This window comes from Leucopleurus acutus (genome assembly GCF_964270905.1).
Source record: "Leucopleurus acutus genome assembly, chromosome: 19".
NCBI lineage: Eukaryota > Metazoa > Chordata > Mammalia > Artiodactyla > Delphinidae > Leucopleurus > Leucopleurus acutus.
In genome coordinates this window covers 59,821,333-59,843,853 of record NC_139161.1, presented here as the reverse complement: position 1 = coordinate 59,843,853, position 22,521 = coordinate 59,821,333, and the positions used below count along the sequence as shown (strand labels likewise).

At 62.2% G+C, this 22,521-nt stretch overlaps 1 protein-coding gene across 2 annotated transcripts in view; it reads right to left on the bottom strand.

Annotated features, from left to right (window-relative positions):
* Positions 1–5,955: 5,955 nt before the first annotated feature.
* Positions 5,956–22,521, bottom strand: part of TOM1L2 (target of myb1 like 2 membrane trafficking protein) — an 81,989-nt gene continuing 65,423 nt past the window's right edge. Inside the window, exons 8-15 of one of the 2 annotated variants that reach the window (XM_082860373.1) lie at positions 21,836–21,969; positions 19,883–19,931; positions 19,459–19,582; positions 17,988–18,105; positions 16,361–16,436; positions 9,727–9,786; positions 8,115–8,151; positions 5,956–7,472 (exon numbers count right to left, since the gene is read on the bottom strand). In XM_082860373.1, the coding sequence (XP_082716499.1) occupies positions 7,324–7,472; positions 8,115–8,151; positions 9,727–9,786; positions 16,361–16,436; positions 17,988–18,105; positions 19,459–19,582; positions 19,883–19,931; positions 21,836–21,969 (747 nt within the window). In that variant the 3' untranslated portion in view covers positions 5,956–7,323. Of the gene's footprint in view, positions 7,473–8,114; positions 8,152–9,055; positions 9,787–16,360; positions 16,437–17,987; positions 18,106–19,458; positions 19,583–19,882; positions 19,932–21,835; positions 21,970–22,521 lie in introns of those variants that run through there. The other variant, XM_082860372.1, reaches the window with a different exon arrangement.

Below are 22,521 nucleotides of genomic sequence, written 5' to 3'. Positions count from 1 at the left end.
GACCTGGAACCATTTACTTCACCTTTCTGAGTCTCTGTAAAATAAGAACACCCCTTCCTGCTGTGGGAAGGTGTATTGGAGTCACGGTCACGACAGACCTGCCTGACTGTCCTTTAGACGCGTTTACCGCATATGTAAAGAGCACACTCAGTCAATATGCACACAGAACTGCAGCAGCTCAGGAGAGAAGGTGAGGCAAGGCCCACGGAGACCTGCAGCCTGGACTCGAGCCGCCAGTTGCAGTGAAGCCTGGCTGAAGCCTCCTGTAGGGCCCAGTCGTGGGAGGGGGTAAGGATCTGCCACCAAAGAGACCACACTTCGCTGCGCAGCCCGAGACCAGCCGGGCAAGCGTCCAGGGGAGGGCTGGGAAAGCAGGCTGGGGCTGCGGCTCTTCGAGGAACCTGCTCCTCTGCGAGCCCCTACCCCGACCCTCCTGGGGGCTCTGCGCTCGCACCGCGCCGCATGCCGGGGCTGCGCGCGTCCGCGTTAACCCCTTACTCCCCGGTAGGACGGCATCCCATTTCACAGGTGAGGAGAGCGAGGCCGCGGGGACGCGCGCCGGGAGCGGCGGGGGCGCCGGCCGGACGAGCCCCGCCCCGGCCCGCGGCGCAGCCAATGGGCGCGCGGCCTCGGGTGGGGTGACGCGGCGTCAGCGCCCGGCTCCCGGCGGCCGGGTCACGTGCGCCGCCTGACCGACCCGGGCGCCCCGCCCCGCCCTGTGGCCCGGCCCGGCCCAGAGCCGGCGTCCCGCCCGGTCCCCGGTCCGCGGCCCACCCGGCCCCGTGTGCCAGCTGTGAGGCCGGGCTCGCTTCTGTCCCGGGCGTCCGAGAGGCGCAGGGGCATCTTCTGTGGGTTCAGAGCCGTTTGGGCAGGTGTCCAGCGCGGGCAGGGCCAAGCCATGTCCTCGCTGCCCGAGCTCAGGGATGGGTGGCGGGGCAGGCACGGGAGTTGCCAGGGCTGCCGGCACTGGGCGTAGCTTCACAGGCTACCGAGACCCCTCCCCACTCCTGGAGCCCCCTTGCCACCCACCTGCCCGTTTGTCCTTCATTCTGCAGCAGCCGAGCTGGGACCTGCCCAGCTGTGGCGGAGGCTGCACAGAGCCAGCAGGGAGCCTTGGGTTCCCCCCACCCCCGCATCAGACATAATGGAACCACATGGCCCTTGACATGGATGATTCTGGTCCTAGATGACCTTGTGTTCTCATGCCAGCTTGCCCTCTACTGTGCGCTGTGCAAGTCATTTCTAGCTCTCTCTGAGCCTCTCTGGCAGTAAACCCTCCACAGAAGAGCTGCTTGAACCCCGAGGTCTGCAGCACAGTGAGGGGTGGGCCTTACAGACATGGAGAGTGAGGCATCAGCTGACACCCACGGGCCACGTCCAAGTATACACGGGTTCTGATTTTGAGTCCACTGTCAAATGTACATTTCACCTGAAGGCTGGATTCCTGGCTTTTCTTGAAAAATGGGACAATCTGGCAACAGCAGGCTACAATGGCCTGTGAGCTTCCCCAGTCCCCTCCATCCCTGGGGTCCATCCAGGCAGGGCCCTGGAGGCATTGGGTTAACTACCCACTACCCCATTTCTCACATCATCCGGAGCTCAGGGACCTGCCCCAGGCCTGCAGCCCCAGGCGGGGGTGGGGAGGGAATGGCACGTCCCATGGACTCCCTGGTGCTGAGGGCCTGGACCCCCTGCACAGACCCCCTGAAGTCCACCCAGCAAGAGCTGGCAGGGGCTCCTCTGCAGCAAACGGTATTTCTGGGTGAGTTGTGCCTGTTCAAGTCCTCTTGTCTGCCCACCCTAGCCCCTCAGGACCCCAAAGAGAACCTTTCCTTGCAAGAGGAGTGGTTGTAGAAAGACTACACAGGGGACATGCCTTCCATTCACAGGGATGGGGGCCCACACTTCAGAAGCCGCTCCCAGACTCCCTGGGCGCAGGGCCTCTCTCTCACTCCAACTGAGGCCCACCTGAGCTGGCGGAGGTCTGAACGTGGCCCGTCTCCTATCAGCAGGCATGGCAGCCCCCTCCTGAGCTGCCCTCCCAGAAGGCCTGGTGTGGGGGGCAGGGGGCAGTTCCCTTGCTGGCCATGGCGACGGAGACAGTGCTCTCCCTGCGCGCTCCTCCGCGGCCCTGGTCTGGGAGGTCCAAGGGCTGAGCTTGAGCGGATTCTGCTGCTGATCCCAGGCAAAACGTCCGGGCCTCGGTCTTGTCACCTGCATATGAGACGCGGGCAGATGTCTCTGCACTTATTCCAGGCTCACCTGGGGGCTTGATGAGTCCATTCCACTTGAGGTGCATCCTTGAACCCTGGGAGGTGAAGGGATTAAAGGGCTCCCCACCTCCCCTAAGCCACCTGGAGAAGGCATAGGTCCCCCACGGCCCCTGAGCCTCAGGGAGAGGCCTGCTTCCCAGAGGACCACCGCCTGCAGCAGTGCCCAGCTCCCAGCACAGGAGAGGAGAGGCGAACCCTTTTTAAAAGGGATAGGGGGCTGAGGGGGGTAACTGCTAAAGAGTAGGGGGTTCTTTTGGGGGTGATGAAGATGCTCTAAAATTGATTGTGGTGAGGGTCGCACAACTCTGAATGTGCTAAAAACTACCTGATCATACTTTATTATTTTATTTTTTTTATAAATTTATTTATTTTTGGCTGCGTTGGGCCTTCGCTGCTGCATGTGGGCTTTTCTCTGGTTGTGGCGAGCGGGGCGGGCTACTCTTCGTTGCAGTGCACGGGCTTCTCATGGCGGTGGCTCCTCTTATTTATTTTATTTATTTATTTTATTTATTTATTTATTTATTGGCTGCGTTGGGTCTTCGTTGGTGCACGCAGGCTTTTCTCTGGTTGTGGCGAGCAGGGGGCTACTCTTTGCTGCGGTGCGTGGGCTTCTCATGGCGGTGGCTTTTCTATTTTATTTTATTTTATTAATTAATTTATTTATTTACTGGCTGCGTTGGGTCTTCATTGCTGCACGCGGGCTTTTCTCTGGTTGTGGCGAGTGGGGGCTACTCTTCGTTGCGGTGTGCGGGCTTCTCATGGCGATGGCTTCTCTTGTTGCGGAGCACGGGCGCTAGGTGCAAGGGCTTCAGTAGTTGTGACACGTGGGCTCAGTAGTTGTGGCTTGTGGGCTCAGCAGTTGTGGCACGAGGGCTTCAGTAGTTGTGGCACGCAGGCTCAGTAGTTGCAGCTCACGGGCTCTAGAGCGCAGGCTCAGTAGTTGTGGCGCACGGGCTTCGTTGCTCCGCGGCATGTGGGATCTTCCCGGACCAGGGCTCCAACCCGTGTCCCCTGCATTGGCAGGCAGATTCTTAACCACTGTGCCACCAGGGAAGTCCCTAATCATACACTTTAAATGGGTGAATTCATGTTGCGTGAACTACATCTCAGTAAAGCTGTCCCAGAAAAGGGGAGCAGTGGCTCTCCAATCCAGCAGCCAGCCATGCTCAGGGAGCCCAGCGGAGGGCGCTGAGGAGGTGGCTCAGGCCTGGATGCTCCTGGGACCCGGTAAGAGATGGAGGAAGAACCCCGGCCCCTGGTCTGAGCTGTCAGGCAGGCTGTGGCGGGTTTACAGCCGCTCCAACCGAAAGCCCCAAAGCAGGCGGTGCCCCAGGGTGGCCAAGCAGGGACAGGCAAGGGGTGGGAGGGGCCTTCCAGGGTAGGGGCCGCGTGAGGTGGCGAGCTTCCCTGCCTGCTCCCTCCAGCAGGGCCCACTCTGCCGCTGCCTAGAGAAAGCAGGTGGTCGGATCTGGCTGGCCCTCCGGACAGTCACCGCCGACTTGACAGAGATCACACAGCAACAGTCTGTTTGTTTATTGTGGAGTATTTTACATGCAAGATCCCAAACTAGACAGACATGTCTGGAAGGAGAGCCAGTGGGTGGACAGACGCTCTGGTGTCGCTGACTCCCCTCTAGACGGACCGCCAGGCTGAGGGACGCCGGACCACAAACCTGAGAACCCTCACAAGTCAAGTGCAAACGCGAGGAAATAAATATCCCCCCCACCCCCCCTTCCTCCAGGAGTGCCTGGAGAGATGCAGCGAGACTCCGGGGTTGACAGCTGTTCCCAGGGTGCCCCAGGGACAGCACGGGCTGGAGCAGGGCACTGGGAGAGGCGGGGGCCCCCGGGCGTCTTCTGGGTGCACACGCTCAGCCCGGGTGGGGAAGCCGGCTCTGCCCACGTCGGGGACGGGGGAGGGGCCCGGACCTGGCGGCAGCCAGCGCAGAGCACCGCCGCCCTCCACGGTGCTTCCCCTTCGCCAGCCCACAGCCCCCTCGGACCCTCCGGAAGGCTGGGCTGGACTGAGTTAGAAGCGTGTGGAGGCAAGCGGGGCTGTGGCAGCAGGAAGGGACGGGAAGAGCCGAGTCTGGGCGCCTGCTGCCACCGGTCCCCTCTCCCCACTGGGGCCTTGAGGGAAGGCCCAGGCCTCACGCCTCCCCAGGCCCCTTGCTCTGGACCCTGGGTAAGGAGGGGGAGGGCAGCGAGCCAAGGCAGCGTGGCCCAGGGCAGACAGCACGGTCGCTCACACTGAGGGGGCTGACAGAGAGACAGGAGGACAGACGGCCACCTTGCCCTCTGGCCCGGCCAGCAACGAGCCGCTGCAGCTCTGTGGCCCTTGTCCCGCGCGTGCTGATAAGCCAGTTGCTCACGTGTCCCCTGGGCCGGTCGGCCTGCACGGTGCCTGGGGGTCCCGGGCAGAGGCCGCTCTGGGGCAGGCTGGCCAAAGGCCCGCCGGTGCCCGGGTCGCACTGCACTTAGTGCCATTAGCTGCTGCCCACTGGCCAGAAAGTCAGGAGCAGAGGGTTAGTTTTCACATCTCAGCACACAACACAGAAAAGGTTACACACATCCCCAAGAAAATATCTTGACAAAATAAATATTTTAACCTATAATCAGGTATAATTAGTGTTTATAAGGAATCCCAGCAATAATGTAGTGTAATTAAGTACATACTGTATCTGTGATGTCTAACACTGGTGGAGAGGCTGCTGGCTCGGGGGGGTCCCACTCCCCAGGGCGGAAGGCTCTGGCCAGCTTCCCTTCCCGAGCGCCGTGCCCCCCAGGCGGAAGGGAGCCAGTGGGAGGGCTCAGTGGGAGGCGCCCAGGGCGCCTAGGGCTCAGGACAGGAAGGGTAGAGCAGCACCGCCCCGGGCACCTGCTTCCCAGGCCGGCCTATGGCTGGGGCAGGCTGCTGTGACCTGATGGGCGAGCAGAGGGTCAGCTCCAGCTGGGACGGCCAGCGAGGCCACCACCACCCGCCGCCCCGGCGGCCCCACCTCTCTCAGCTGTGCCTGGCTGAGCAGCTGGGGCTGGGGGGCGGCTTTGCGGGGCCTCCCTGGGCAGGTACGTCTCCACTTCACCCTCCATCGGGAGACCCCTGGGCTCCCTGCTTCGCCGGGTGGAAGGCCGGCTCCTCCCTCAGCGGACGCTGGGCCTGGCTGCTGCAGCTCCCGTTGGACTGGCCACCCGAGGCCCACTGTCCCCCGCCCCCACACAGACACGCTCCCCAGGCTGCGCCCAAGGCCCAGGGATACCAGCTAGGGTCGCCAGGGACAACCAGGCCACCCAGCCACCTTCTGTGCAGCTCAAGTCGGCCAACTTCACACGCTCAGCATCCACGCCAGCCTCGGGGCCTCGCCCTTGGAAACGCCGAGGAGAGGGGTGCAGCTGTCTGAGGGTCGGGGCTGGGCGGGGTGCAGGCAGGCTGGCCCAGCTCTGTGGTGGGGACTTCCTGAGAGCCCTCTGAGGAACTGGAGTGTGACAGCCCCAGCCGGACCCCAGGCCTCCTCTCCAGAGGAAGCTGCAGGGTGCCAAGCTGGGTGAGGGTGCCAGGCTGGGTGTGGGTCCCAGACGGGCAGCACCCCGCTTTCCCCCACACCTGCTCCTGCTGGTGCCCCGCACAGCCCTCCAGCCCCGTCCTAAACGCTCCCGCTGGAGCCCACGGCGGCACTGATCCCGGCCTGTGTCAGGCCCAGCCTCTTCTCCCTGCTTGGGCTGCCAGGTGGGAAGGGCTGACCACACCGCGGGCCAGGCCCACCAGGTGGCCCTGCCAGGCCTTGCCCCGACGCCCAGGCCGCGCGTGCTGGAACGCTGATCTGGACCAGGGCTCACAGGCTGGTGGAAGCCGCGGCAGCAGTGTGTTCGCTCTTCTGGGCCACAGCACAGGGCGGCTCAGGCTGGACTGGGCTTGGGCCGAGCGGCTAGTGCCTTGCCCATGGCCCGAGATACCAGCAAGGACCCAAGACAGGAGTGGGTGTCACCAGCCCCTCCTAGGTTGGTTGGGCGCCGGGTCTGGGGTGGGAGGAGGTCAGGCTTCAGGACAGTCTGCAGGGGAGGCTGAGGCCCCGCCCAGTAGAGTGCAGGGGCCTTCGGCCACTGGGATCTCGCCTGGGGTGCAACACCGCCTGCTGCTGGGCCCTGGAGGCGGAGGCGTGGAGGCTGCCGCAGACCAGGCCGAAGCACAGTCACCAACGTGCAGAGCTCTCCCCAGCTGGCCAGAGCCAGCCCTCACTGTGCAGGCCCCTCCACAGGGGGGGCGGCCACAGGGCCTGTGGGGCACAGGGGCAGCTTGGAGACAGTAGAGTTATCTCTGCAAGAGCTGACCGGCCAGGGCTGCGAGCTGCCCTCCTGACAGCCCGTGGCTCTGCCCACACCAGGAGCATGCAGACCCGCGGGGGAGCCCTTGGTCCCAGGCTCAGCTGCTGAGCCAGCTTGGACGTGGGTCTGGGCGAGCAGCTGAGTATGAAGAAAAGGTCAAGCAGATGGCGGGTGAGAGACACCACCCGTGGGCATCCACAGAGCCTTCTAAGGTGCCGACACTCATCAGGCAGCAACGGTCCGGGGAGGGCGACCAAGCCCGCAGGTGCAGACCTGCCCTCTCTGGGGCACAGGGGGTCACGGGAGGGCAGGAGAGGCCCGCTGAGCTGGGCAGGGGCACGCCGGGCAAGGGGCTGGGGCCTGAGCCCCTTCTCTGTGTGCAGGTGACCAGAGGAACCGCTCAGGACCAGACCCAAAGGGACTGCCCTGCCCGGTGCTGGACCAGCTGTGGGCTCTTCCTGGGAAGGAACAGGCAGAGGGAGCTGGTGGGCAGGAAGAGCAGAAGTTGAGGGGCTGTGGCTACAGCAACGCTGTCCCGCCGCCCACAGAGAGGGTGGCTAAAGCTGGTCCTGACTAGCGGGAGGCCTGGGAGCAAACACAGTGGCGTTTCCATGGAGACACAGCAGCGCAGGACCAGGTGAGGGCTGGGGATGGGAAGAGTGGCCAGTGCCTGGTGTGGATGGGGGGAGCTAGAGGTGACCTGCCGTGGGGGGGCCCAACCACAGGACAGCTCACAGGGCAAAGAGGGCGTCCTCCGACTGCTCCGGCTTCTTCCGGCTGGAGGGATTTGAGGCCGGGGCCAGAGCCTCCGCTGGGGGAGAGGGGAGGTTGGGAACCATTTCGGCAGCTTTGGCCCTTTCTTCAAGGAATTTATCGAACTCTACAACACAAAACAAGGCCGGCCGGGACTGGTAAGGGCTCAGCTGTATTGAGGCTCCAACAGCCACGCCCACCTGCTCCCCACAGAGCACCGCCCCCTTTCCTCCTCCGCCATAACCAGGGCAAGCGGGAAGCCTGCCACAAGCCGGCGGGGTGGGGGCGTGGGGGGCTGGGGGGTGCCAGTTAGGATTCCTGCCCCACCACTGACTTGGAGCTTTTCCATCATGCAGATCAGCATAGAAGGCAGGGCAGGGGGAGCTGGAGGGGAGAGTTCCTCCTTGAACTTGGCAGGGAAACCCCCCCCCACACCCACCAAGCAGGGCTCTGTGCCTGCAGAGGGGCCCAGCTGTGCAGCCACAGGGTGCCAGGCCCAGGGGTTCCCTGCGTGCCCTGCTGACTGCATGGCATGTGTCTTGCTTCAGCTGCACTGAGCATCTGGCGGGGGCAAACTGGTCAGCAGTGCAGGCAACTGTGCCTACTGTTCACCAGCTGCAGCACCTCCCTCATCAGCACAAGGCCTGGGTGGGACACAGCCCAGGAGCCCGCAGGGGAGGCCCGCCCAGGCGGCATGGCGGAGGGCGGGGGGGGGCTCCCAGAGCCTGGGGCGGACACAGCAGCAGCGGGTTGTGGGGGGTAGGCCTACCTTCGCTCGTGACGCCCTCCTCCAGGTCGTCGCCCTTCTGTGGGAGAGCAGAGAGAGGGCATTAGGACCCGCCCACCCTGCTGCCGCTCCCGCCCTCGGCCACCCCAGGGCGGCACCCGAGCAAAACTTCCTACTTCCCGTCCCCCCAAGTTCTGTCAGAGCAAAGCACTGCTCTCGTCTTAATCAGAGACGCAGAAACTTTGTTTTTAGAAAGTAAAAACAAAAATAGTAGGTTCTAGGTTTTGATCCCTCAGAAGGGTCAGAAAGCAAAAATTCTAAAAGGTGCAGGTTCGTTCTCCGGCTGAGCCGCGGGGCAGGCCTGCAGGGCGGCCAGGAGGAGGCTGCGCCTCAGGCAGCCAGGGCCCCGGGCACTCCTCCACTGGGCGTCCCCTCGCGGGCAGCCACAGGGCGCTGGGAGGTCACGGCCACGCCAGCAGCTGGGAACCGCGTGAGGCCTGGAAGCACGGGGCCGGACCCTGCGGCGCTCTGGCAGCGTCCTCCTGCGCCCCGATGCTGTCACTGGGGAGGCTCTGGGGGGTCAATTCTGTGCGGAACGTGGGGGCCACTGGGAACTCTGCACAGTGATGGGGAAGCAGACACGGCCCGGGCTTCCTTCCTGGCTCTGCCCCTGACCTGCTGTGCGGCTGGCTGGGAGGTCCCTGGCCCTCGAGCGCGGGTGCCCCCCGTGAGGTGGGGGCCCCGGCCTGCCTGCTCTGCGATGGGAGCTGTTGCTTTCCGGGCATTCCCTGGGAAAGGCGTAATGGGGGGGCCCCTCCTCCCCTGGCATGGCACCTGAGTCTCCGGGAAGCCCGGCTTTGGTGGGGGGGGTTGGGGGCTGGCCCGGAGCGGCAGGAGGCCCGTCCTGGGGGCTGAGGTCTGCCGTCCTAGGTGGGGGGGTGTCCTGAGGGGAGGCAGCGAGAAGCAAGGACGAGTTGTCCTCAGGTCATGGGGAGAGTCCCACCAGCCATGACCATGGACAAACACCTCCCCTCCCAGGGTGCATTTCTTCACCAGCCCCGGGGGTGGGGGGCTGGGGGTGGTGGTGAGAGTGCTTGGCGGGGGGCAGCGGGGGACCAGCAAGCACAGCCCTCCCCTCTCGGACCGGCTGCCCTTGCCAGCTGCACGATGTCCTAACCTTCCTGCCCATCTCTGGGGATAAAGACAATGGTCCCTGGAACCATTAAATCCAAGATACCAGGAGATGCTGGGGAAGGGGGATGAGAGTGAATTAAAAAACAAACACCAACTCATGTCTGTGTAAATTTCACAATTAAAAGAAAAAAATGTCTCTGGGTATATTTCACAATTAAAAGAAAAAAATGAAAACCAAAAAATAAATAAATAAAAATATAAATTAAAAAGCGTACAAAAACCCCAAACCAAAAGAACCCAAGCACACACACACCTGAAACCGCAGTAACTGGGAAAAGTCAGTGTGCGTCTTGGGGGCGGCGTGGCCCGCCGAGCAGGTGCGGACCCCGGGGGGCGCCTGCCCAGCCTCCCCTCCTCCACCTCCCCAGGGAGCGGCCCCGCGCCGGCCCCCAGGCCTCCTGTCCTCAGAGGCGCCTGGGCCTCGCCACTCCCCACACGAGATAGAAAAGTCGAGTCTCACCAGGTCGGTCCTGAGCCACACCTCAATGTCGTCCATGACAGACGGCTGCACCACGGGGATCTATGGAAGCGGCAGGCAGCGGCCAGGCAGCCCGCGGCCAGGCAGGGGAGACAGAACAGCGGACACGTCAACCCAAGCAGCCCGACGGAGCCAGACGTACACAGAGCAGAACACGTTGGCGCAGCAGGCGGGCGGGCACGCAGGCAGCCACGTGGGAAACGGCAGGTGAGGGAAGCAGCAGCTCTAGGAAGCAGGGCTAGCGACGGGACGGGACGGGACGGGACGCGGTGGGGAGGGAGGCGCAGTACGCGTTCTTCAGTGGATAACTTTTTGACTAGCGTGTCTGCCTCTCAGCCCTGGGGCGCCGGCCTGCAGGCCGGTGTGGAGCCCCTCCGCCTGCCACAGTCCCGGCCCCGACAGGACGGGGAGGCCATGTGGCCGTCCGCCCAGGGCGGGGCAGGGGGCAGGTGGTCCAGGCTCGCTCACTGAAAGGATGGTGTCCTGGGGCATTTCTGAGTGGGAAGGGCACCCAGGCCTGGGTGTGGCCTGGCCCACAGCAGCCCGGCACATTCCTCCACCAGCAGACACAGGCCAAAGCAAGGGCTTTGATGACAAAAGGGACCGCAGGCTTTGGTTGTCTTTGTGTCCCTTTGGTGGAAAAATCAGGAAGCGGCCTGAATGCCGCAGCCTCCTCCCATCCCACCCTTTCCTCCCGGCTTCCAATGGCTGTCTGTGGCCCCAGCAACAAAGAAAAGAAGTGCAACTGAAAGCAGGGGAGTCGGGCGGGGGGGACGGGGGGAGCAGGGGAGCGGTTGGGAAGGGGGACCAGGGTCCCGAGCAAAGGAGGGCACCCCTCTGGTGCCTGGGCCCTGTCCACGCCTGGGCCACCCATGCCAAGGGCCTGAAAATCTATCTGGCTAGAAATACTTAAGCTGCTGTCAGACATAATCAAATGATCGTATGATAAGAAGGAAAAGGAACCTTTAACCCCTTCGAAGCCACGTTAATGAAATGTTGGCTCCCAGACTAGATAAACGAGAGGATGGCCCTTGACCGAGGTGACCTGCATCCTCACCTTGGCTGGGTCTGGGAGGTACCTCCTAGAACTCACTCACAAGCTCGCTATTTCTAGAAAAACTGCGGGCACTGTGTCTGTAGCTGGGTTCACCCCAACGTCACACAGCTGGGCCGGCAGACCCTCCTCTGGCTTCCACATGTGTCTCAGAGTGGCTCAGGCCAACCTCGATCAGATGAGGGAGATTCTGCCTACGTTGCCATTTAATTTCTTTGACCTACTGGGGACTTAAGAATGTTGAAATGAAAAAATACCAAGGAGTTCAAACCACCCTGAAATGACTCATGGTGACAAGGAACACATGGTCCTCCCTCCGGGCAGGACGCCAAGGGGCTGCTGGCAGCACCTGGAGCCGACTTCCCTCCCCACGGAGCAGGGACCAGCGGCGTCCAGGGTGCGACCGGCCAGTCTTACGCCTGCTGACGGGGCTTCTGCCCGACACATTCCCATGACAGGAGATGCCAATTTTCGTTATCATGATGCTTCTAAGCCAGGACGCCCAGCCTCGGGGAGGACTCGTGCCACACCGCCAAATCCCCAGGACCAAGCGTGGGAAGTCAGTGTGTCTCCAGGGAGAAACCTGCCAACCCACCAGCCTCGGCCCGCCCAGGAGGAGTGGGGATTCCTCGGGTCGCAAAGCTTGAAAAAAGACACTAAGTTGTCATGCGCCTTAGGCCTTCAGGTTTTGCTCGTAACTTTTTTGTTACTGTTCAGAATTGGTCCCTCGGGGGCAGGGATAGCGCCTCAGTTTTCTCCTCTGGACCGATCTTGAGAGCCAGCACGCTCAGAAAATAAACACTGACACATGAGAAGCTCCTCACCCCTCAAAACAGGCCTGCCACCCACAAGTCAGGGGTGGACTTGCTCCCTTCCAGGGGCTCCCCACCTCCGGGGCCCCAAGAAGCCCCAGGTCTGGGGCCTCAGCCTCGTCTGTGAAATGGGGCGACGTCTTCCGCCACTCACGACCCCAGAGCCCTTCAGTTCTAGTCGGGTGCTTCCGTTTCTAACTCAGAAACCCAGGGATGCCGGAGCCGTGGGGCCTGAGCCCTGACTGAGAGGCGCTGGCCGAGGGCATGCATCACGTGGAGTCGGGTGTGGGTGACAGGATAGCTCACGTGACGGGGGGATGGGCCGCCCTGCCAGGCTGGATGCAGCCTGGGCTCACGAGCCGCCTGCCTGGGAATCGATGGGGGAGCACGGCGCCAGGAGCGCGGCAAAGCTGCCCCAAAACCAGGTGCTTCAGACACAGTAGACACTTGCGCTGCCCTGCAAACAGGAGCTGCTCTGTCACCGCTCCAGCTGCGGGCACATCCCCAGGCCAGAGAGGCCTCAGCGTTCTCACCCTGAGCGACCTGGGCTCTCACACGCCCTGGGGTGAGCACCTCCCGGGCAAGGGGGCTGCCAGAGTGTGAGTTGGAGGAAGGAGACAGAAAGGGAAACAGATGCAACGAGAAAAAAATAAAGGGAGCGCGTGTGGGTACACCCTTGGATACAGACCGGCCGCCCAAACTCCCTAGCTCCGAGGACGGCCGGATGGGGCTGGCTGGCTGAGGCGCTGGATGCGGAGGGCAGCCGTGGACGTGGCAGGGGTGGGCCAGCCTGGGCTCAGACGGGCAGCCCTGCGTGTGGGCGGGAGGGTCACCGGCTCAAAGGGGAAGGGCGCCGCCCGGTCTGCGTAGGGGGCCCCGCCCCAAGCCTGGGCCTGGGCAGCGGCAGACTTTTCTCTAACCTCTTTGGGTTCCTGCTGCGACTCCTACTCTTTCACCTATCCTGGCTGCACCCTGCGTGTGGGTGACAGGCCTCCGACCGCCGCCGGGAGAGGCAAGAGCACCGCCGTCCCCAGGCAGGCTGCTCGAGAAGGTTCTTGGGGCTCTCCTCCACGGTAACGGGCCTGGTGCTGGACCTGGATGCCCGACACGCCTCCCCGCAAGGAAACCAGCACCACTTCCAACGCGGCCGGACCAAGTGCTGCGCTCGGGTGCAATGCTTCCAGGGGCTCTTGCCCCCCGACAGTCCTCCGGCCACCTCCCCAACCTGAGGTTCAGTCTACAGGCCCTTTGGTCTCGCTCAATAGTACAAAAAGTTTCCAAGTAAAGAATTTGTACTTGGCAGGTTTGGAAAGACTCAGGGTTTCTATGCTATGGGAAATGAGGCAAAGCAATTAATATACGCTGTTTAAAAGAAAACAAAACAAAACACTGCAGTCGGGCAGGTGAGACACAGGGTTAGCTGTTAGTCGGGCTTGTTTCTGGTCGGAGACTGGAGCTCTAGGTGGGGCCGGGCAGGGGTGGGTGCCACCACCGGCTACCAAGCCACACGCGGGGCGGCTGTGTGGGCAGTATCATTTTTTGCAGGACTAATAGGCACAAGGACACACAGCTGGATCCTCCCAATTTGGACAGTGGAGTGGACGTGGTCTCCAGGAGTGCTGCTCTAAGGCCACCCGCACGTGTGGGCCAGAGCCCCTGCTTGTCCCCACAGAAGCAAACAAGGGGCCGGGCTAGCCCATGTCCCTAAGAACGGCCTTGGGGTCTGGTGCAGCAAGCAGGACGGGCTGCCGGCAGGTGGAGGGAGACGGCCCCCCGAGTGCGGCTGTGCTGGGTCGCCAGCTCCCAGCTGGGCGGGCAGACACCCAGAGCCAGGGGGCTCTGACAGCCCTTTGGCCCGTGTCCTCGAGAGCTAGTCACACTTGCTTAGGCAGGTGACCCTGTGCTGCCCGCAGGCTCGGGCATGCTGGCCCAGCCTGAAGAGCCCTCCCCTGGCCCCAGGCTGGCCCGGCCCCAAGGGGTCAGTTCGGCTTCCTCCTGGTGTGTCTAGGTCTCCCGCTCAGGCTCCACCATGCACAGACCCCGGTCTCAGAGGTGAAATCGTCCCTGCACCGCAGGCAGCCTGCAGCAAGTGACCTCTCTGTGCACAGACTCGGGGCCACCTGATCACGAGGCAGGAGGGATCCTGCCGGGTCTTGGAGCCATGGACACCCTACTTCCTGAGGCTGACTGCGTGTATGATCCCCACATCTTCTTATTCCGTTCCAGTAGCGTTTGTGTTTCTTTAGGAGGTCTCAGATCCTTCCGGGGGCACAGTGGGCACAAACAATTACAGGACGAAACCCCATCGGCCTAGACTGCCACATTCACAGGCTGGGCGGCGTTCTCTGCCCAGTCAGATGCTTTGAGCCTGTCCTCTCAGAAACATCCCCTCCCAAGCAGAGGCCACAGTAACTTGTGCTCATCCTGGAAAAGTGAATACTGCCCAGAGCTCCAGAAACGGTAGAAGGAGGGAAAGGGCCCTCCCCTCACTCCTGCAAACGCCCGGACCTCCACAGAAAACCACAGATGGAGTTTCTGGGGCTGGAAGTCTGCAGCTTAAGGAGACAGACAGGAGGGGAAGACTGGGCACCTGCGAGAAGACAGAGGGAAGCGCCGAGGGTGGTGGTGGGGGGGGGACAAGGGGCTCAGCGCGGCTGGTGACCTCTCACCATTCCTTGGGCTATGAGCCAGCTGTCTATGGGCTCCAGGTCAGAGTCCCCACCTTTACCTCTCTTCTGGGCCGAGGACAGAAAAGTCCCAGAAAGGAAAGTCACAGCAAGACCCGTGGTAAAGAAGCCAATAGCACATGTCATGGAAACAGAAAAGCCACTGTCAGAGCTGGTGCGCGGTCACCTGAGGAGCTGGGACCCAGTGGCCCACCCCCCAAACATGCCCTTACCTCCTGGATAAAAGAAGAGGTGTTTAGTAACAGGCACCCCAAGAGGGTAACACGCACCTGAACCCTTGTTCCCACGCCCCTGGGGCCGCAGAAGGCCGGCCGGGGCTGCCCTCCGCCTAGGCTCTCAGGGCCACTGAGGAGCGGCTTCACAGAACCAGCTTTTGCACAATCATCTCTGCTCTCATTATCTTTTCCTCCTCAGTTACCTGTGGCGTTCTTTTTCCAAACTCTTAATGTGAATGATGAATTTGGGGATATTGCCTTTTCTAAATGATGAAAGTATTTAAAGTTAGAACTACTGGTGTGGCTGTACCGTGAAGGTGTGGCTACACAGTTTTTTCTCCTTTACCGTGTTCTCAATTTCTCCCATGGCCCAGGTTTCACTTCCAGGGCAGCACTGTTTAGGATATGGAACACCATAACCCGAAGTACAGGCCTGAAGATGCATATAAGTGTGTGCACACAGATACAAAGACACACCCACAGACAGGCGCACGCGCGCACACACACACACACACACACACACACACACACATGGCCCACACGAACCCTGCTCCCTGCATCACCCCAAGGAGCAGGGCACACGAGGAGCAGCCTGCCTGCTGCAGGTGGAAATGTTGAAAACAGGAGGCAGGCCAGGCACCCCGGGTGAAAGGCAGGGAGCTGGCTGCATTCCTGTGCTTGGACCCCGGGCACTGGCAGAGGCAGTGGCAGAAGGGCACTCCTGGCCTTAGCGGGGCAGGCCCTGGAGGCAGAGTGGAGAGCTGACCGGGCCGGCCTGGCCAGCTGGGCCAGGAGGATGGGCCGGCCTTACTGGCTCCCTGGTGCCCTGAGTTGGGGTGGGGGCCGTCCTCAGCAACAGGACCACTGGGCCACGGCACAGTCCCGGCCTCAGGGGTTCTGCGGGGGGCGGGGCACTGAGAGCCGCAGCCTGGGTGGCTCTTCTGCGCCCCCTGGTGGCTGGTGCAGAGGGACGCACGGCCCTCAACAAGCTGGGAGGAACATGGGGACCAGGCGATGAGCTTTCTTGGGGACGCCAGGCCTCAGCACTGCCGCCTGCCCGGGCCACTTGGACAGGGGCTGCGGGAGGCCAAGGGCTGGTGTTTGGGAAGCCAGGCTCCCCTCCAGTGGACAGATGAGCGCTGCCCCTTTGTAGCCCGGGATGGGGCGGGCCAGGGGGCGACTGTTCTGGGGCCACTGTCCCCCCAACGCCACCCCCCACACACACACACACATTCATTCGCTCGTGGCCACACACATTTCTCAGGCGAGAAGGGAACCACCTCACGAGAAGCATGGAGGCACAAACCTTTTCCTTCCGGGCACCGCGATCTCCCAGAAATCACAGAAGCCCCTCCTTCACCTCCGAGCACCTCTGCCCTCAGCGCTGCTCCCCCACTCCAGCCCCCTCCCCAAGCCAGCCCCACCAGCCACCTTCTGAGGGGCAGGCCTGCAGGGACAGGCCCAGGCCTCCATTTCCCTTCTGTCAAAGAGCTGCCCACCCCAGGGCACTGCAACCTTTGGGGAGAGACCCTCTCTGGCCACAGGAGCCCTGCGCCCTGAGAGCTTAGAGCCACCATGGGGGACAGCAGAGGCTCCCCATCAGACCCCCCCGGGGTGCAGCCCCGCCCAAGGTGGCTCGCGGAGTGCCCTCCGCACATCTCTGCCTCTCTGGGCCTGTCTCCTCTGGGTGTCCTGATATGGGCGTCCCCACGGGTTGGGGGCACTCAGGAGCTGACATGGCTCGCCCCAGTCTGCCCTCCGTGCCGCCAGCTCTGCCTAACTCTCCAGCTGGCTTTACCAGACGGCCCTGCTTTCCCCCCAGGCAGAAAAACAGGGCGAGAGACCTACCACTTCGGGGTTCTGTTTCCGACCGTCTACCGCAGAAGCAATTACTCCGACGGCCTGGGGGTCCTCGTAGGTGGCCCTGGGGACGAAGCAGCACAAGCAGAGTGGTCACGGGGGGGCAGGGGGGTGGTGACCTGCAATCACCCTCCATCTTCGGCACCTTCCTCACGAGTACTCAGAGGCCTCGGCTTTAGGTCGTGGGGTCGTGGTCTGGCCGCAGCTGAAGCCAGGAGGCCTGGGTTCAAGCACAGCCCAGCCACTCGCTCCCTCTGGGGTCTGGGACTCTGTACCACCTCCATTTCCCTCTGTTAAGTAACACTAGAGGCATCTGTAAAGCTCAAGGACAGGGTGCCAGAGGGCCCGGAACTGCTTAGAGGGAGAGGCTGGATGCAAGCAAAGGGGTCACAATTCTCATTTTAAAAGCAGTGGCCTTGGCTTCCCTGCTGGCGCAGTGGTTAAGAATCCTCCTGCCGGGCTTCCCTGGTGGCGCAGTGGTTGAGAGTCCGCCTGCCGATGCAGGGGATACGGGTTCGTGCCCCGGTCCGGGAGGATCCCGCGTGCCGCGGAGCGGCTGGGCCCGTGAGCCATGGCCGCTGAGCCTGCACGTCCGGAGCCTGTGCTCCGCAACGGGAGAGGCCACAGCAGTGAGAGGCCCGCGTATGGCAAAAAAAAAAAAAAATCCTCCTGCCAATACAGAGAACATGGGTTCGAGTCCTGGTCCGGGAAGATCCCACATGCCGTGAAGCAACTAAGCCCGTGCGCCACAACTACTGAGCCTGCGCTCTAGAGCCTGCGAGCCACAGCTACTGAGCCTGCGCGCCTAGAGCCCGTGCTTCACAACAAGAGAAGCACCGCAACGAGAAACCCGTGCACCGCAACGAAGAGTAGCCCCCGCTCGCTGCAACTAGAGAAAGTCCGCGCACATCAACGAAGACCCAACACAGCCTAAATAAATAAATAAATAAAATAACGATATTAATAAAAAAGCAGCAGCCTCAGTGGCATCTGACAAGGAAGGTGGTCTCCCGGTCTGGGGTGAGGGTCTGTCACTCATTGCGGGGTTGTCTTCTTCTGCTCCCCGACTTCTTGTGCTGTATCCATTTTGAAAGCAGCTAAAAGGTGCCTGGGGCCCTGGGCTTCTGGTCAACCTGCTGAGTCCTGAGTACGGGACTCAAAGAGCTGGATGCGTCAAGAGGCTGGGTCCCGGGGGAGGTGGTCAAAGGCTGAACAGAAAGCTCAAAGCAGGTTCCAGGGAGATGCAGGGGGCTGTGTGTTTTGGAATCAACTCCCCTGATTCCACAGGGCTCATCTTGGCCAGAGCCGCCGTCAGGAAAGACGCTGCTCGCAGCCCAGGGGCGAGGAGCCAACTTGGTGCCTGCCTGCCCCACCCCGCGCCCCCAGCTCCTCCTACAGACGAAGTTTCTGCGGCAGCGGCAGCGCGGGGGCAGGGAGAGCAGGGGAGCAGGTGGCAGGAACCCGCATGGCCGCCCGGCTCAGGGTGCTGGCCTCCACTCAACAGCTGTGTCTACCGCCAGGTCCCGGCAACCGGACCCCAGTGAATAAGAGGCCCCTTTGTGCTGGCCGCGGGCCCAGGCCGGGTCTGAGAGCCACCGGGAGGGTCCCCACATACGTCTTGCGCTGCTCAGCCGAGGAGCTCCCTCTGGTCTGGGCGAACATGTCAAAGCCGTCCCGGGGGTGACACTGCTGGAGCGAGCTCAGGGTGCCGCTGACGCTCTCCGCGCCCAGGTCTGTGCAACAGAACAGAGGAGGGGTGGGCGACAGCAACTGTGGGCCTGACCTTGGGAAGAAGTCACCTGGCGGGCTGAAGTCCTGCGGGGACAGAAGGGAGCGAGGACAGCCCCCGAGCCCCCCAAGTCGCTCCCGAATGAAGGCGAGCGGCGAGCAGGCGGGCCGTGCAGGCTCCTGCCCGCACCAAGGCGCCCCTGGGAGCCGGTCACAGAGGCCACAGGCCAAGGTCACTTATGTGACAAGTATTTCGTAGGCGCGCGCACGGCCAGAGCTCGACCCTGACTGGACCACAGTGACTCTGGCGCCGTTCCCGGCCTCAAGGGGGTACACAGAGTAGGGGGACAGACAGCAGCACAGAATTAGGTGGAGATATGGGCGGGGGACCAGAAACTGCTACAGGAGCGGGAGGGGGGCTGGGCGGCGGGCAGAGGGGGTGACGCGGGAAGGGTGCTGGCAGAGAGATGAGGCTGCTGAAGAGGTCACACGCCGGCAAAGGAGTCGATGGGGAAACACTAGAGCTTTTTAAAGCAGGGGCAGCGGAATCCAATCTGAATTTTAGGTATTAAGCCTCGTGGCCACATGCTGGGTAGACTGAAGGCAGAGAAAGAGAAACAGTGGCTACGGATACGTGAGAGGTCGAGAAGCCACTACAGCAACTGCCAGGGCACTGAGTGAAAGCTTGATTCAGCCGAAATGAGACGAAGGTACAAAGACAAATACTAAGGAAACAGGAGTGCAGGGTGGAAGACAGCATTTTGAGAGGGCCGTGCTGAGTGGTCATGTAACACTGTGACCTCCTCTGTCCCAGACTGGGCTCATCCAGCCCGGGTGGGACATCCAGCGTCACGGACACACATTAAACTGAACAAACTGCGAGAAAATGGCATCTTCTGTTTTAGGTTTCAGAGGATGGCGTACTCTCACTGATACTAGCTCAAGGAGAGCAAACCCCTTCCTGTTGACAAGCCCAGGGCAGACGTCACCGATCAGCCACGGACTCTTCCAAGCCCCGACGTGGCCTCAGCATCCTTCCTGGGCCCACGTGCCAAGCACCCAAGCAGCTGATACCATTTGCCACCCTTGGCCTGGTTGACGTTGAGAAGGAAATCACTCCAGCCATAGAGAATAAGCCACGTACAACACAGCAGCCACCTTTCTTCAAAAAGCCAACAGCTTCCAGTCCCTTGGACCACCTCGCACCCCTGCTTTCCAACATGGGTTCAAACTCTTAAGTTTAGGGAACAAGCCTTCAGCTGAAATGGCACAGCAGGACCCAGGCACACGCTGTCCCACGGGTCCCCCACAAGGCCGGTGGGGGGCGGGGGGGAGGGAGGCAGTTCCGGGACACTCACCCAAGCCCGCAAGCTGGGAGGAGAGGGAAGACGGGGGCACCGTGCCCCCCACGGTCGGGCTCACCACGGCTGGAGACCCCGGGCCCAGGTCGATGAGGTTGTCCTCTGTCACTTCGCTCAGCACCTGCCGGGCAGGAGGTGGGCTGAGCCCCGGCCCGCGTGCTGGGCCCCGAGGGGAAAGCTGGCAGGCACCACCCAGGGTCCCGGGTGGGCTGTTGTGAGTTACCCCCCGCCCCTCCCCCATCTAAGGAACAGCGAGGTCCCGGGGGCTTCTTTGCCCCCTCCCGCCAGGGACGTGCCCTGCCGACACCTCCTCAGAGCCCACCCACCAGAGCTTGCTCTCCCATCGCCCCGATATTTTAACCCCAGGAGACCCCAGGTTTCCCGGCCTCCAGAAAGGCGAGAATTCTGAAGGAATACTCACTCCATTACTGGCATTTTGAACGGATCGGCCTGACCTGTATCGTTCAAACCTAATGGGGAAAGGAAAGTGGAGTAAGGAGAGGGAGTGCCCGGGACACGGCATCGCGAAGCCCACTGGCCTGGGAAGCTCCCGGGGCCCGTGGGCCGGGAGGCCAGCAGAGACCCAGGCTCTGGGGAAGGAGAACCACCGGGCCCATTTGGGGGGCCAGGGAGTGGACAACCCCCAACACACAACTTCGCCCTTCCTGCTGCTGCATGGGGCTCCCCCGAGTGGGGATCAGCCTCCCAGCCTCCCCAAGGGCACTGCAGGTGCGGGCTGGCACATGCAGGAGGCCATCATAAGCACCCCCAGGGCCAGCCACCTTCCCTGGGGGCGCCCCAGATCCAGAGGAGAACAGCAGCCCCTCCCTGTTGGACAGCTCTGTGGCGGAGTGACGAGCTGAAGGGCTAACTTGCTAGGGGAAGGGGTGGGGCCCAGGGCCAGGCGCGTGGAGCAGGAGGGCAGGCACAGGCCCCAGCAGCTGCGGGAGGGTCGGTGGGCCAGGGCCCCCGCCTGCTGGCCGCAGCCTGGCCGAGGACAGACTCTCCTCTCCAGCACCCAGGTCATTCTCTATCAGGTGGGGACCAGCATGGCAGCCCCAGACGCCACAGGCTAAGAGGCCGCCAAGAGACCTCTCCAGCTGGGCATCTGCTGAGATTCCCTGCTCCACACTGTTCTCCCCATGTGCTGGGGTCAGCACCTGGTGAGCAGGGATCCCCAGGGGGACAACCTGGTCAGGCCACCCCTGAGATGCAGTTTATCCTCAGTGGTCGACAAGGACAGAACTATGACCCCCCCAAGGTTCTCCTGCGGGAGCACCTTCCCACGCCCTTGCTGACCATCAGTCTTAGCAAAGGCTCTCTGGCCGGAAGGGCACCTCAGGGCTGCCGGCCCCCGGCTTTGCCTCTGAATCGCTGTCACCCTGTGCCAGAAAGGGCTGAGACGGGTTTAACAGGTGAAAAGCTCAGCCTGTTTACAGTGGAGACCCTGGCACCGCAGGGCAGGAACCCGGGGCTCTGGGGCCGGGAGTTGAGGCCCCCGGCTCTGTTCCTGCGCTCCCGTGGCACAGGGGGCCCCAGACAGGCCCCCATTCCTCCTGTGGAGGGCTCGTCATCTGTCGGGTGGACACAGGGCCACCCACCGCTGCCACCGTGGTCGAAGCTGAGACACAGCCCAGAGCTGTGGCAACCCCAGCAAAATCACCCTCCAAGGCCCAGATGCGAGCATCTGTCACCCGGACCCTACGTGATGCCAGGTCATCAGGTCACGAGTCAGCGGCCCGGGGCCCAGGCCTCATCCTTAGGAGCAGAAGGCTGGCCAGGCCAAGGCGCTTTCTGGGGCAGCCCCGTCAGAGCCACGGATGGGAGCCCGCTCGCCACTTCCCTGCTTGCTGAGCACTGCCTGGATCACTCACCTTTCTCCCTGAGGGACGGCTCTGGGAAGGCAAAAGAATATGCACGTTTGTTACCTCAAACCCGAAAATGATTTGGAAGAACGGAAATGCGTGTCTCTCCCAGCACTCACACCTGCCTGCTTCCGCGCTCCACACATGCTGGCGGTGGCAAAGGAAGGGAAAATCTCTCTTTCTCTTTTTTTAAAAATGGGCAAGAGAAAATCTTTTTTTCCCTGATAGAGATTTCTCCCCCTTAATCCTTTTCAGATTCAGAGGATCTTCAAAGGAGCAGGTGCAAGAGCGCAGGGTCCCCGAGCCCCATCCTCCCTCCTGGGCTGGGGTGACAGGGGCCAGCCCGAGGCTCATGAAGGGCAGCGCCTGACTCTGCGGCACGTTCCTGCTGCTGGCTCCCAGGAGAACAAGAAGCACTTCCCCGTCATGGGAACAGGTCAGCATCTCCGAGGAGTATTTTCCGCCTCTACTCTGCACGCCCCAACCCCCACCCCCGCTCCGGCTCCCACCTCTCGTATCGGAGGAAGACGTTGTTGAGGTCATCGTTGACGTGCAGCAGCTCCTCGGTGACCTCCTCGTTGCACACGCGGGAGATGAGCTCCACAACGCGCTGCTGCATGGCGCGGCAGGTCCTGTGCAGCTCCTGGGGACACAGGTCTGACTACCACGGGTGCCCCTTGTTCACACTCTACTTGCTTTGCAAATACATGTGCCAGTTCATAAAGCCACATGGGCCCAGGCTTGTCCACAAAGCCAGGCGTGTGCGGGAGGCCAGGTGGACCCCCGCCCCGCCCACCAGGAGGCGCCTCTTGATGGACAAGCGTCCTAGCGCACACTCTGCTGTGCGCAGAGTACGGGTTTGCACAAACCGTCTGGAAAATCTAAAAACGTGATTCTCTGCAGTTGCTTGTTCTCTTCAACAGACCGTGCCAGACGCCACTCTACCACTTGGGACAGGACGCCCCAGCCTCTGTGTATCATCGTGCATCTCACCCGCCAAGACTCCCTGTGTGCTATGAACATGCCCTGAGCCCGCACTGCCGCCCCAGACTGCCTAGAGCGCCCTGGGCTCCCCTTCACCTCCAGTAGGTGCAGACTGGCTCCCAACCACCCCAGAGGGCGAAGCCCCCCAGAGGAGGCTTCACGGAGGCGCCGCCAGCCCTCAGTAGGCTGCGGGGAGCATCTCAAGCACCTG